General features: G+C 37.2%; 1 protein-coding gene across 1 annotated transcript in view; it reads right to left on the bottom strand.

Moving 5' to 3' along the window:
• Positions 1-2,993: 2,993 nt before the first annotated feature.
• The window catches only part of NUDCD1 (NudC domain containing 1), an 82,594-nt gene continuing 72,925 nt past the window's right edge, over positions 2,994-12,662 (bottom strand). The window contains exons 9-10 of the mRNA XM_029923478.1: positions 5,406-5,565; positions 2,994-3,425 (exon numbers count right to left, since the gene is read on the bottom strand). Of these exons, the coding sequence (XP_029779338.1) occupies positions 3,133-3,425; positions 5,406-5,565 (453 nt within the window). The 3' untranslated portion in view covers positions 2,994-3,132. The remainder of the gene's footprint in view (positions 3,426-5,405; positions 5,566-12,662) is intronic.

Consider the following 12,662-nt stretch of genomic DNA (forward strand, 5'->3'; position numbering starts at 1 on the left):
TTTACTGATCCAATGATATACCACCTTGTTTACCATTTCATAATGAATCTTGATATCTGATTAGCTACCTTTTATCTTCTTTGTTTTTGCTTATTATTCTTTCATACTAATTTAAGAGGGGCTTATTTTTCATTTGTTTATTACTCCAACAGTCTATTATTAGGCATAATTTTTACCAGTTAAATTACATTTATTTGGTAAGACACCCTTAGTACTAAAATGTAATTAAAATATTCTTCTAGTAATCAGTAATGACTAGTACTAGCTTTACTATACTATTTGCAATACATAAACTTAGCATTTGGTCTTTTCTTATTTCTTTAACCACATATAGAATGTTAGAAATAGTTGTGCAAAGGTGATTTAAGCTGTATAGTAATTTCCTTTGTGCGCAGGAATGTGACCGTTGTATATTACTTGAAAGCAGTTTTAGTCATTCTTTATTTTTGAACTCCCTTATCCTCTTTTTCACCCTTCCTACTGCCAACACTTCTGCCTGCCTCTTGTATGGGTTCCAGACTTGGCCAAACGTCTTTCTAACAGAACAACTCCTCCACCTACCCCTCTGACTTTTCTTTCTTCCAAAGAGAAACTCTACCTGGAAAACACTGTAAGGTAGACTCTGTCTCTTTATATTTAGCAATGCATTATCCTCAACACTGGAAAACACGATGTTGCGGTACGCAGTTGCTTACCAAATGTTGAAATAATGAAGTGTTAAGTGACTTAATATGAAAAGCACATCAAGTACCACTTTATTACTATCATTATAAACTCCTACTCACAATTTCTGATAAAAATCAAAATACGAGACAGTTGCATTATGCCTTGTAGCATATGGCTTATTATTATTATTTTTTGCTTAAATTTTAGTTAACAAGCAGTACAGTACTGGCTTCCGAGTAGAGGTCAGTGGTCCTCACAAGTGCGCGCCTCCGTGTCCACCTCTCACCGACCGCCCCCTTTCAACCCATAGTTTGTTCTCTATCGTTAAGTCTCTCGAGGTGTGCTTTGTGTTTATTTTCATCACTACTTTTAAAAGTGTAGAAAATAGTTTCAGTTGATTTATAGGTTTATGGGATTCTTAAAACATTTCAAGAAATGATAGCTTGGAATCACTGCTCTGGACCTATTACTCTCTTAACATAGGTTAAGATGCAACAATCAGGACTGCTTACCCTGATAGCTTCCAATCCAACATGAATACATTAAAAATCACATGAAGAAAATTTATTATCATCTGGAACTCGGTGTGTATGTGTGTGTATACAGAAACACATAGCCATATGGTTAACTAAGGAGCACATCAATCTACATTTTTCTTATATTTCCTATGAGGGCAATCTTATATTTTCCTCGGGGAAAATTTTAAAGATTTAAATCTGTCAAATAATTAAGTTTTTAGTAGTTCACTGTCTCAATAATCTTGTGTGTCATTAAGCTATACAGCACTAAAAAGTTCTGGAAATACCGTTTTGTGTCTTGTTTTCCTGTGTTCCACCTCGTTCCTGAACAGTGAGAGCACCGTGAGGACCCCGGCGGTCACTACCAGCCCTCACGACTTCCCCAACTTTTCATCTCACATCCGAGTATCTCTCTCTAGGAAACTCCATTCTAAGTGTTTAGAATATGCCTGTAATCTCCATCTTTTTCCTCCTTTTCGGCCCCTCAGACATAATTCTCCTTTCACTAAAATTCAGTTCAGCCACACATTTGCTAAGACATGCAGGAAGGATGTTAGGAACAGGTACTTTCTCTTATTATTCTCTCTTTCTGCCTCTTTCGGTCTTAACTCCCTTATTAGAATATAAAAACTTGACGTTTACATAAGAAGTGTACCTATAAATGGTATAAAAGGTAAACAATTTTCCAGGTAAATGTAAACCCAAAAAGTCCAAGGAAATAATGAAAAACTAAAATTCATGACACAAAATGTATAAACACTTTTTTAATGTTTATTTAATTTACTTATTTATTTGAGAGACAGAGAGTGTGAGTGAGGGAGAGGTGGAGAGAGAGGGAGACACAGAATCTAAAGCAGACTTGAGGCTTCGAGCTGTCAGCCCAGATCCCGATGTGGGGCTTGAACTCATGAACTGGTATCACAACCTGGGCTCAAGTTGGACACTTAACTGATGAGCCATCCAGGTGCCCCAGAGTTGTCATTGTTATTTTTTTTTTAACTGTAGATGTGTAAGGAGAACTACAAAAAGAAATCATGATTTGTGTGACAGACTGTCACAGTAATTGCTCCCCCTGCTCTCGTGTTCCTGTGCGTCCCTCTCACACTGTCTCTCGACGTGGCCATGTGACTTGGTTTATCAATGGGAGAAGAGCAAATGTGATGGAAACACAGGCTTGTAAGCTCTTGTGTATCAGTCTTGCCCTCTTGCAAGGTCTTTCCTATCCTAGGAATAAGGCGAAGGAGGGGAGCCTACGAGAGCCGTGTAGAACACAGATGGCCACCTCAGTGAATAGTAACTTTTCAAATCGTCTTGATTTAAATCACTGAGTTTTGAGGTTGTTTGTTGTATAGCTATACTTTGTGGAACCTCATCATCTCTCTTTGTCTATGTCTGTGGAAGAGCAAATGAATAAAAATTAAATAAATGGAAAACATTTTTCAAAAAAACAAAAACAAATCTTAGTCTTTCAGCAACTTTAACAATACGGGACCTGGCGTACTGCTGTTGTATTTACCCCTTGACCTCAGCTATTCAGTCCACCTGAATAAGTATTTACATGGATCAACACTTTAACCGTTATCCAAAAGTTCTAAAGGTACAGAACAAACTTGTATCAAAGAGTACATGATAAATATTTTTATTTTTAAACACTGAATTGTACATCTTTCATATAAAAGATGAAATTCCAGACTTTTTAAAAAAATCATTCTAATACTCTACATTTTTTTACAGAAACGAATTTTCTCTACATTTGTAGCTTCATTCCATAGCTTTTATAGAATCATAATCTCTTGAATATATTTCCAATTTCCTTTAAAAAATAAAAAAATCCATTTACTTTATTTAACATAGGAAAACTTAACAGGTTACAGTGTAGTAACTACTAAGCTTTCTGGCTACCACTGAATACTTGTCCCCGTACAGAGAAGCCAACCGGTTGGGGTGATCAATTCTCTGTATTTACTTTTATTAAAAAGAGGTTTTTGGTAGTGAGAACAAATAATCTCTCATTTGTTGCCTGAAAGCCTAAAATAGGATCGCTGGTCTCTAGGCTTGCTACCTGCTGCTTAGCAACCTGCCCCACTTGCCGGCCCTCCTTTCTGTTGTAAAGGAGGGTGGACATGGGCGCGGGCTGGCGGTAGATGAACACTCGGCGCAGGCACTCACACAGCGCTGCGTACGAGGAGTTGGGAGCACAGGCAAAAAATTTTTTGTCTCTCTTTGATGCTTGGACGTAGCCTGTTATGAAATAAGACAAACAGAAAAAAAAAACCCATATATTAGAGGGAAAATGTGATTACACATTTAGTATTTTCCAGTTTTTTTTAATAAAATGCCTCGATAAAACACACACCATAAATATTCCACAGTGCTTGAATTCTGAAACATTAATGATAACCTACAATTGGCATAAAAATAGTGCTTTAATTACTAAGGAACTAACTAGGTAGGGTTTTATCTTGTTAAGAAAAACACAATATAGTTCCTTATTTCCATGAATAATTAGGACACTAGAAATCTAAAAATCAAAAGGACTAAAATGTCAAACTGTCTTTAACATGTCCAACTATCTTTAAATGCCAATAATTAGGCTCATCAATCACAGATATGGCATTACAGAATCTATTTTATCAAATAAACGGGAAAATATTTATAGGTTACCACTGTAAAGTTATTTCAGGAGTGTGTTCACTCCTCCAAGCCCCCAAGCATAAAAATGCTGGTGTGACACTGCATTCTCTTATTACTTCTATAATGTTAGTCGTATTTTTACACACTGATACCAACAGTGTTAACAGGATTTTGTTGTACTTCGCCTCCGAGAAGTAGAACCTTGAGATCACTACAAGTTGGAATGAAAATTTAAGTATCTAATTTAAAAAACTTAATTAGAACATCCCTTGAAAACTAAACTTAGTAAAATCTTAATCATGTCTTTTAAAAAAAATTATCTTCACAGGTTAAAAGGGCATTTATGTTCTGAAATATAAATTAGGATTTTCAGACTGGGACACGGTTACTGATAATGTTATAACATGTGAGATAAAAACAGAACACTAATGTAAACTGATCTCCTCAAATAATGAGCAAAGGAACAACGGCGCACAGGAAGATGAATACTGGTTTTATCACTAAACAGGGTTTGAAGGGGAAAACGTGAAGAGGACGTAGATGCCTAGCTGAGTATTTTAGAATTCGTTTTCTGGGCTAACCTTGAGAGAATTCACAATGAATATTATATCTCAAGACTACATATTGAATTTAATGTTGATTTAAACTTAAGCAGAATTTTTCTGTGATAATAGATTGAGGGATACAAGTAGAGAATCTAAGCATATAAAATTATGTGACAGAGATTTTCTTACTGAAAAAAGAAGATTCAGAATTCAAAAAAACAGGAATTCTACACAGGCCAGAAATTACATGTTTAAATTTTTCAATAAAATTCTGTATTTCAGATCATAAAAATCATTTGGAATCTGAATTAACCAGTTTAGCAGTCTACATTATTAACTATAAAGGATAACTAACAAATCTCCTTTATAATTAAGGTCATATTCAGAATATATAATTTTACTTCCTGTTCCCAATTCAAAATAATCACTCAATAAAGCAATAACTGTGCCTAATTTATATTAAAAAATCTCTCTCGCACAATACTAATATATTGCGTTATCTTAAAACTTTTCAAGCCCTAGTTTTAAAATCATTTCCCCTTTTATCCTACAGAATAAATTTGATTTCTGCTTACTACCATTTCCCTAAGTGTTTTCATTACAATGGCTCTCTTTTGCACATAAGTTCCATGAAGGATGTCTCTTAATGTGCATTTCCTTAAAGCAACTCTATGAATTTTTGAAGATTACTCTGAAGAAACCTGAAACAAGTTCTATGTAGGGTATTGTCAAACTTGGTGTTCATAATCTAATACCATATAGCTTACTTGGAATAAACAACTGATTAGAAGAATTCAAGAGGTGAGATACTTTGATTTCTATTCTGTGTTGATCTTCTGTACAAGCATAAAAATAGATTAGTCCTACTGTTCCAAAAGTACTAACATCCATCAACTATAGTAAAAGCAGCCAAATATAGCACAAATCAATCCAAAGGTAATTAGGACAGCTCATATTAAAAGAAAGAAGAAGTGAACTTAAAAAAAAGATGACCACAATTTTTGCTATAATGGAAAATGCTGTCAAAGAGCTTGCTTCCTACCTAAAGCATTGAAAGTTGCAATGTGCTCCCACATATCATCCTGTTTGCTGGAGCGTGGTTGCCAGAGCAGGGCATCGACATCATGGCGTAAACAGAAGCAGGGCATTTCTTTAGGATCCACTATGACAGAGAAAAGGTACTGGTTGCTTCCAAGATTCACCTAAAACAGTGACAAAGAATAATTTACTCAACAAATTAATAATGATAATGATGATGCTAATAAGTGGCACACAGCTCTATATGTCAGCAAGTTCTCTAAACGTTTTATATGCGCAATTTGATTACCTCTTCAGAAATGCCCCTGGGAGAAATGTGCTACTGTCATATCCACGTTAAAGTTCGGGAAAGTTACTTGCCCACAGTCAGCCGGGTAAGAAGTCATGGAGCTGAGACTGAACCCAGCGCCTGTGTCCTTAACCCCTACACTATACTGCCTCTCAACTGGTGGTGACCTAGTTAAAACACGATATAAAACACTCATTTATAGGCAGAACATCTTTTTAAACCACAGAATTACAAATAGGAAGTTTACAAATGGTAACTTGTAATAATAAATACCAATAACAATGACAGCTACTAAGATTTATGAGCATGTGCTATATGCCAGGCATGTTATAAATATTAATTTCACCAACTAACAAGGCTGTCATTACTTGCACTTAATAGATAAAAAAGACCATGGAGAGTTTGAGAACTTGTTCTAGGCTACAAAGAAAAACCACAGGGCTGGGATTCAAACTCAAATCTGTTTACAAATTATTTACGCTGATGTAATATTGAATTATAGTATCAACATCAAGAATGTTATGTTAATTTTATTGTAATACTCATGACTAAAGGAATTCCTTTTTAAGTTTTAACTTAATTTTTAATTTAAATTTAATTTTTAATGAATGGCTTAACAAAACCATCAGGTTGAGACTCATATTTGGATTCTACCTACAGGAATACTTCTTTTAGTGAAAACAGGTTGAAATGATATTCTTTATAGAAATGTTATCAGTTAAAAATGCTATATATGACACCAACTAAATCACATCAAATGTAGAAAACAAAATATGCGTAGTACATAATATTGCTGTCATGAGTTTCAGAGCACACTGGAGAATAAAACGTTGGGTTTCAATGAGAGAGACCTGACCTGTACTCAATGGGGACAACTGTGAAGTGGCTCTCCAGCGAGAGGATTTATTGGTACAGCTGAGCAGGGACGGGCTCCTGGTCACAGAAGAATTCTGTGACAGAGCGAACCAGTTTCTGTTGCCCCAGCAGTGCCTGAGGATAGAACTTTTGTTTGTCTTCCTCAGAAGGGGAAGAGGGTGGCAGTGTTCAAAGACTATATGTGTCTCTATGTAAACACATATAGGGATGTTTACTGCAGCTTTGTTTATATAACAGTGAAACACTTAAAACTGGTACATTTTTCTTGGGGAAAAAAAGGGGGGGGGCCTCTTCTTCTGACTTGAATGTTTCTTCTCTTCCACTCTCACTAATGTGGGGCTCAAACTCACGAAACTATGAGATCGTGACCTGAGCTAAAATCAAGAACTGGACCTTCAACCAACTGAGCCATCCAGGTATCCCAAAAACCCATTTATTTTGAAAGAGAGCAAGTGAGCAGGGAAGGGGTGAGAGAACAGAGAAAGAGAAAGAGAGAATCTCAAGCAGGCTCAGCCCTGTCAGCACAGAGCCTGACATGGGGCTTGAACCCATGAACCATGAGATCATGACCTGAGGCCAAAACCAAGAATTGGATGCTTAACCACCTGAGCCACCTAGGTGCCCCCCGCCCCAAAAGCCCATTTTATAGTAATTATTTTTAATTGAAGCATAGTTGACATATAATACAACATTAGTTTTAGGTATATGACATAGTGATCCAACAATCATATACATTACATAATGCTCACCAAGCTAGGTATAGTTACAAAAGTCACCATACAAAGTTCTTATAATATGATTGACTATGTTCTTCCCCAAGCTGTACTTGCGATTTCTGTGACCTTTTTACAACTTCAAGTATGTACTTTTTAACGCTCTTCATTTTGTCTATCTCCTAACCCCCATCCCCTCTGTCAATCACCTGTTCTCTGTATTTAGGAATCTGTTGTTTGTTCATTTGTTTTGTTTTTAGAGATTCCACATATAAATGAGATCATATATTTGACTTATTTCACTTAGCATAATGGCATCAAGTGCATCCATGTTGTCACAAATGGCAAGATTTCCTTTTTTATGGATAAAATATATTCCACTGTATGTGCATACATGGTTTTTAATCCATTATTCCATCAATGGACACACATTGTTCCCCTATGTTGGCTCTTGGTTATCATAAATAATGCCTCAATGAGCATGGGGGTTGGTGCTTTTCTGAGTTTGTGTTTTTATTTCCTTTGAATAAATACCCAGAAGTGGAATAACTGGATCATGGGGTTATTTCTATTTCTAATCTTTTGAGGAACCTCCATTCCTGCATTCTGGATAATGGTTGCCCCAATAAATATTCCCACAAACGGTGCACAAGCGGTCCCTTTCTCCACATCCTCACCAACTCTTGTTACTTGTTGATACTGGCCATTCTCGCTGGTGTGAGATGATGATTCCCTGTTTTGATTTGCATAGGGCTCTGGGCTGGCAGCATGGAGCCTGCTTGGGATCCCCCCCTCTGCTGTCCCTCCCCCACTTAGGCTCGATCTCAAAATAAATCAATAAACTTTAAAAATAAAATGGGCTTTGAGAGACCATGCAGTGGTGGTGATTAAAAAGGTGGGTTTGGAAGCATATCTGAACTGAAATCCCAGTTGCCATTTATTAACTTCCTAACTTAAATCTCTTAACCTCTTAAGTTTGAGCTTCCTCTTCTATAAAATGGGATCAAATTCCTAATTCTTAGGTAGTGAAGATTAAATAAGGTAGTTGTAAAATAGAAAATATGTATATATTGTTCTCTGCCTCCAGGTCTTGGCACAGAGTTCCTGAAGCCAAAGTGATAATGCTAGGAGCATCTTTGATCCAGGTTCCTGACACAGAACTCCTAATCCCTTGGTATTTGACTCTAAGTTATAGAAGGGTCTTTTGCTCTAATGAGATGACTTGGTGGCCTCCTGGCTGGCTTCAGGATAGGGGTTGTTCACCAGAAAGACCACACCATGAATAGAAGCTTGGAACGTTCAGCTCCACCTCCTATCCTTTAGGACATGGAAACTAGAGGCTGAGTTAGTGATGATCATGACTATGTAATGAAACCTTCATAAAAGTCCCAAAAGTACAGGTTCATAGAGCTTCTGAGTTGCTGACACATGGGTATACTAGGAAGATGGCATGTCTGGGGAGGGAATGGAGGTTTTGTGCACCTTCCTCTCAAGTGTGCATTATGCATCTCTTCCATCTAGGCGTTTATTATTATCCCTTACTGTACTTTTTATAATAGACTAGTCAATATGCATTTTGTTAACTGTCTTAGCAAATTACGAAACCCAAGAAGACGGTTGTTGGAACCCTGATCTATGGCCCATCAGAAATACAGATGAACCTGGGATTTGTAACTGGCCTCTGAAGTGGGAGTTTGGGAGACAGTCTTGTGGGACTGAGGCCTTAGCGTGTGGGATCTGACACTACCTCCAAGCACATTATGTCAGAACTGAACTGTCGGACATCCTACTAGTGTCAGAAAACTACTTGATGTGTGGAAACCCCCCACATCTGGTATCAGAAATGTTCTGAATGTGGCAGTATTGTGAGAGTAAAGGGAAAAAAAGGGAATATTTTTCCTTATACAATTGTAGATACAGATCAACCCAATAGTTAATGCATAGTAAGAACAGTGTAAATTTTAGCAACTTATTTTATGTACAGAATGCTGGAATTTGGAATTCAGTAATAGACTTTGGAATTAAAGTTTCATGTCATTAACTTTTCAGTCTGGCCTCCTATAAACAGTTTGTTCTACACAGAACCTTTTTCTTGATACTCATTTTTAATTTAATTGGTAATAGCAGTTATTAGAGGTTCTTTAAATGTCTTTACTTTGACATTTAATCTTCAAAAGTCTTTAATTGCTAAGTGTTCTACAAAGAATAAAAAGTATCAACTGACTACTTGAAATACATTTCAAAATTTTCTTTAGAGAATATTTTACTCTAATTGTAGTTTTCACTAGTACTTCAAAGATAAATTCAATCTTTTCTTTAATAAACATGAAAATAGAAGGAATGTGGACGTTTTATTGGCCAGTTTATGGACTGAGGATTATTTTAAGGCAAGAAATTTGGCATTAGCAAAGAATGAGTTTTTCATATGAGTAAATTGTCTAGTATAAATGAGTTCTTCTCATTTAAGTGCTAAAACTAGGTTTCAAGCCTTTTTTTTTTTAATGGAATCTTGCTAAAATTTATTATTTGCCCAACATCTTATGTAGAGCATCTGAAGAGAGTAACATTTTACTGATGGTTGAATGTCATCAGGGTAAACATTAATCACCATGCTGTATGTCTATAATGACACCATTAGAAGCATCTGAAGTGAGCAGAGCGCTTTCACACTACACTAAGTAACCGCAGCCTCCTCCGTTTAAAAAATGTAATTTCTGGTTAGCTGTGGTTTGTTTTTGTTCTTTCCACTGCTCATAAGCTACTGGGTGCTACTCCTTTTGTCAGCGTTTGCCCAAAGCAGCTATCCTTTCCTTCTTTCTTATTAGCTGCCCCATTTTGCTCTTGGATACCAAATTGTGACCTTGGAATTTGTGGCACCTGTTCTTCACTATTCAGGGAAACTTAGCGCATCTTATTCTTGATTCTTACAGGTAATTAGCCCATGCCAGATGAAGGAATAATGTTTTACTTCCCCTGTTTGCTTCAAATATTTTTGTTGTTCTGCATTTTCTTATGTTGATATTTTTTGTTTCTATAGGATCATACAAAAGTGCACTTGATTTTAATTGTAGTTTAATTATCACACTTCATTTTTATTTACTTAATTCACTTAGCAAAACTAGTTACTTTAGTTTGTAATCTTAATACTGAATTGTTTTGCTTTTGGGCAAAATTAGGTAGTGTGGATCTTTAGAGTTTGCAGGGAACAGAGAAAACCTCTGGAATTCTCTTGAGGTGGATGTTGAATGTGAACATACATGGAGATCATAGGAAACAGTGGAAACAATCTCCGATCTCATGAAGAACTAGGTCATTCTACAAACAAATGCATTGGCAGGTCAGGTCTAAAGGAGAAGTGGCATGTTGTTTAGAAAACAGTACCTAGTTTTGATGAACAGTAATTTACTTATCTCTTGAGAACCACCAAATGTCCCTTGTTCCATACTTCACCTTGGTGTCATTGTGATCACCATCTTCTTTCCTTCTGCTACTCAGAGCTGTATCCACTTGAGTCACTTTCTACCTCCTACCGTGGTTTCTGCTTACTATATTCTCCCTGGGAATGTCTTTTGCCCTTCTTTTGACAGTATAGTTGTGTTTATTGTTCATTCTGGCCTTTAGGATTCCCAAACAAGATTATTGTTTTGGCCAGCCAGCATCCAGTATGGGAAGCACCTGTTCAAGAAAACACTTTAATCTTTGATAAAAGGTGGTTGCTTCTGAGATGCCCACCCTTGAGTCTTTCAGCATTGGTCAGAGGAGTGGGGTTTTACAGTACACAATTTGCCTACCCATGTATATGGAACCTCTTGTGAATATTGAACCATCACCAATTTACTGATTGTAAGGTGAAGCTTTAGGCTTCTTAAGCATGTTTATTAATAGTAAGCAAAGGAATTCCAGATACTGCCTAGGATGAAAAAAGCTGGAAAGAATGTCACTCCAAACGTAAAAAGAAAAGGCTGGATAATCTGTAGAATCATTACTTTAAAAAAATTTGTCAGAGAGCTGAGGTTACAGGGAAACCAATTAGCTTAAAATCTGAGGAAAACCAGGTGTCACCTAGGAGATGGGCTAGGAGAACTGTTCCACCTGAGCACAGAAAGAAGAAAGAACTGCCATACTTGACAATTCAACTAACACTGCCAAAGGCCTAGTGTGGGACAGCAAGTATAGAATGCTTTGGATGTACAGATTTTCTTAGTTCCTAGCAAAAAAGACCAGGAACAAGGAGCTGCTACGATGCTATGGGGTTTGAGGAAGTGTCTTCCTCTGCGGAAAAAGCAGAATGTCTTTCTTGGATTATTTTCTATAAGTATCAAAAATCTTTAAAAAAATTTTTTTAATGTTTTTTATTTCTTTTTGAGAGATAGAGAGATAGCGAGCAGGGGAGGGTCAGACAGAGAGGGAGACACAGAATCTGAAGCAGGCTCCAGGCTCTGAGCTGTCAGCACAAAGCCTGATGCGGGGCTTGAACCCATGAACCTTGAGATCATGACCTGAGCCGAAGCTGGATGCTCAACCGACTGAGCCACCCAGGTGCCCCTATAAGTATCAAAAATCTTAAGCTGTTGGGAGAAGACCATTAAATCTTAGCATCCCAAGGGCTCAGAAGAAGACCTGTTGCAGATGAGGGAAATAAAAAAAATTTTTAAAAACATCATCTCTGTGCCTGGAGAATTTAAATCACCCTGAGCCTGGGCTATTACAAGTTTTCTAGAGGAAGGACAGTATCACTGAAAAGTCCCAAACCCTGAAACCCAAGAACACAAAGCCTAGGACGGAGGCTGAATCCCTCAGCCACGCAACCCTGCCCGCCCCCAACCAGGCTGGGAAGCACCAAGTAACTGACAACAGCAGATCACCACTAGAGAATGAGTAAGAGCACAGAGAGACTCTCTCTGAAAGGCAGATGTACAGTGAAAGCCCAAAGCTTAGGGCAGAATAGTAGAGTTGGGGAAAGTCCTCCATCAATTCAGCCTCCACCAGAGGGTAACAACACTAGGGGAGTTTGAGGCTCGGGATGCCCTGAGGATAACCATAAATAATAACCACAAAACTCAAGCTTAGATCAGCCTTTTCACAACTTCCTGTCCTAACCACCCACACTAATGACCTAGCAAAAGTTGTGTCCTCTCCCAGGCATAAATGCTACTTATCTCAGTCTCTACTATTCTTCACATCCAGTATTCAATCAAAAATTCTAAGGCACACAAAAAATGAAAGTAAAACCATCGCACTGTTAAGAAACAAAGCAGACCAGGTAACCAGACTCAGGTGATCCATATTTTGGAACTACCAGAAGAGGAACTTAAAATAACTGTGCAATTTAAAAAAGGTTAGTAGAAGAGATGGATTACATAAATAAATGCAGAATTAGAGC

Source organism: Suricata suricatta, chromosome 15, assembly GCF_006229205.1.
Source record: "Suricata suricatta isolate VVHF042 chromosome 15, meerkat_22Aug2017_6uvM2_HiC, whole genome shotgun sequence".
Lineage (NCBI taxonomy): Eukaryota > Metazoa > Chordata > Mammalia > Carnivora > Herpestidae > Suricata > Suricata suricatta.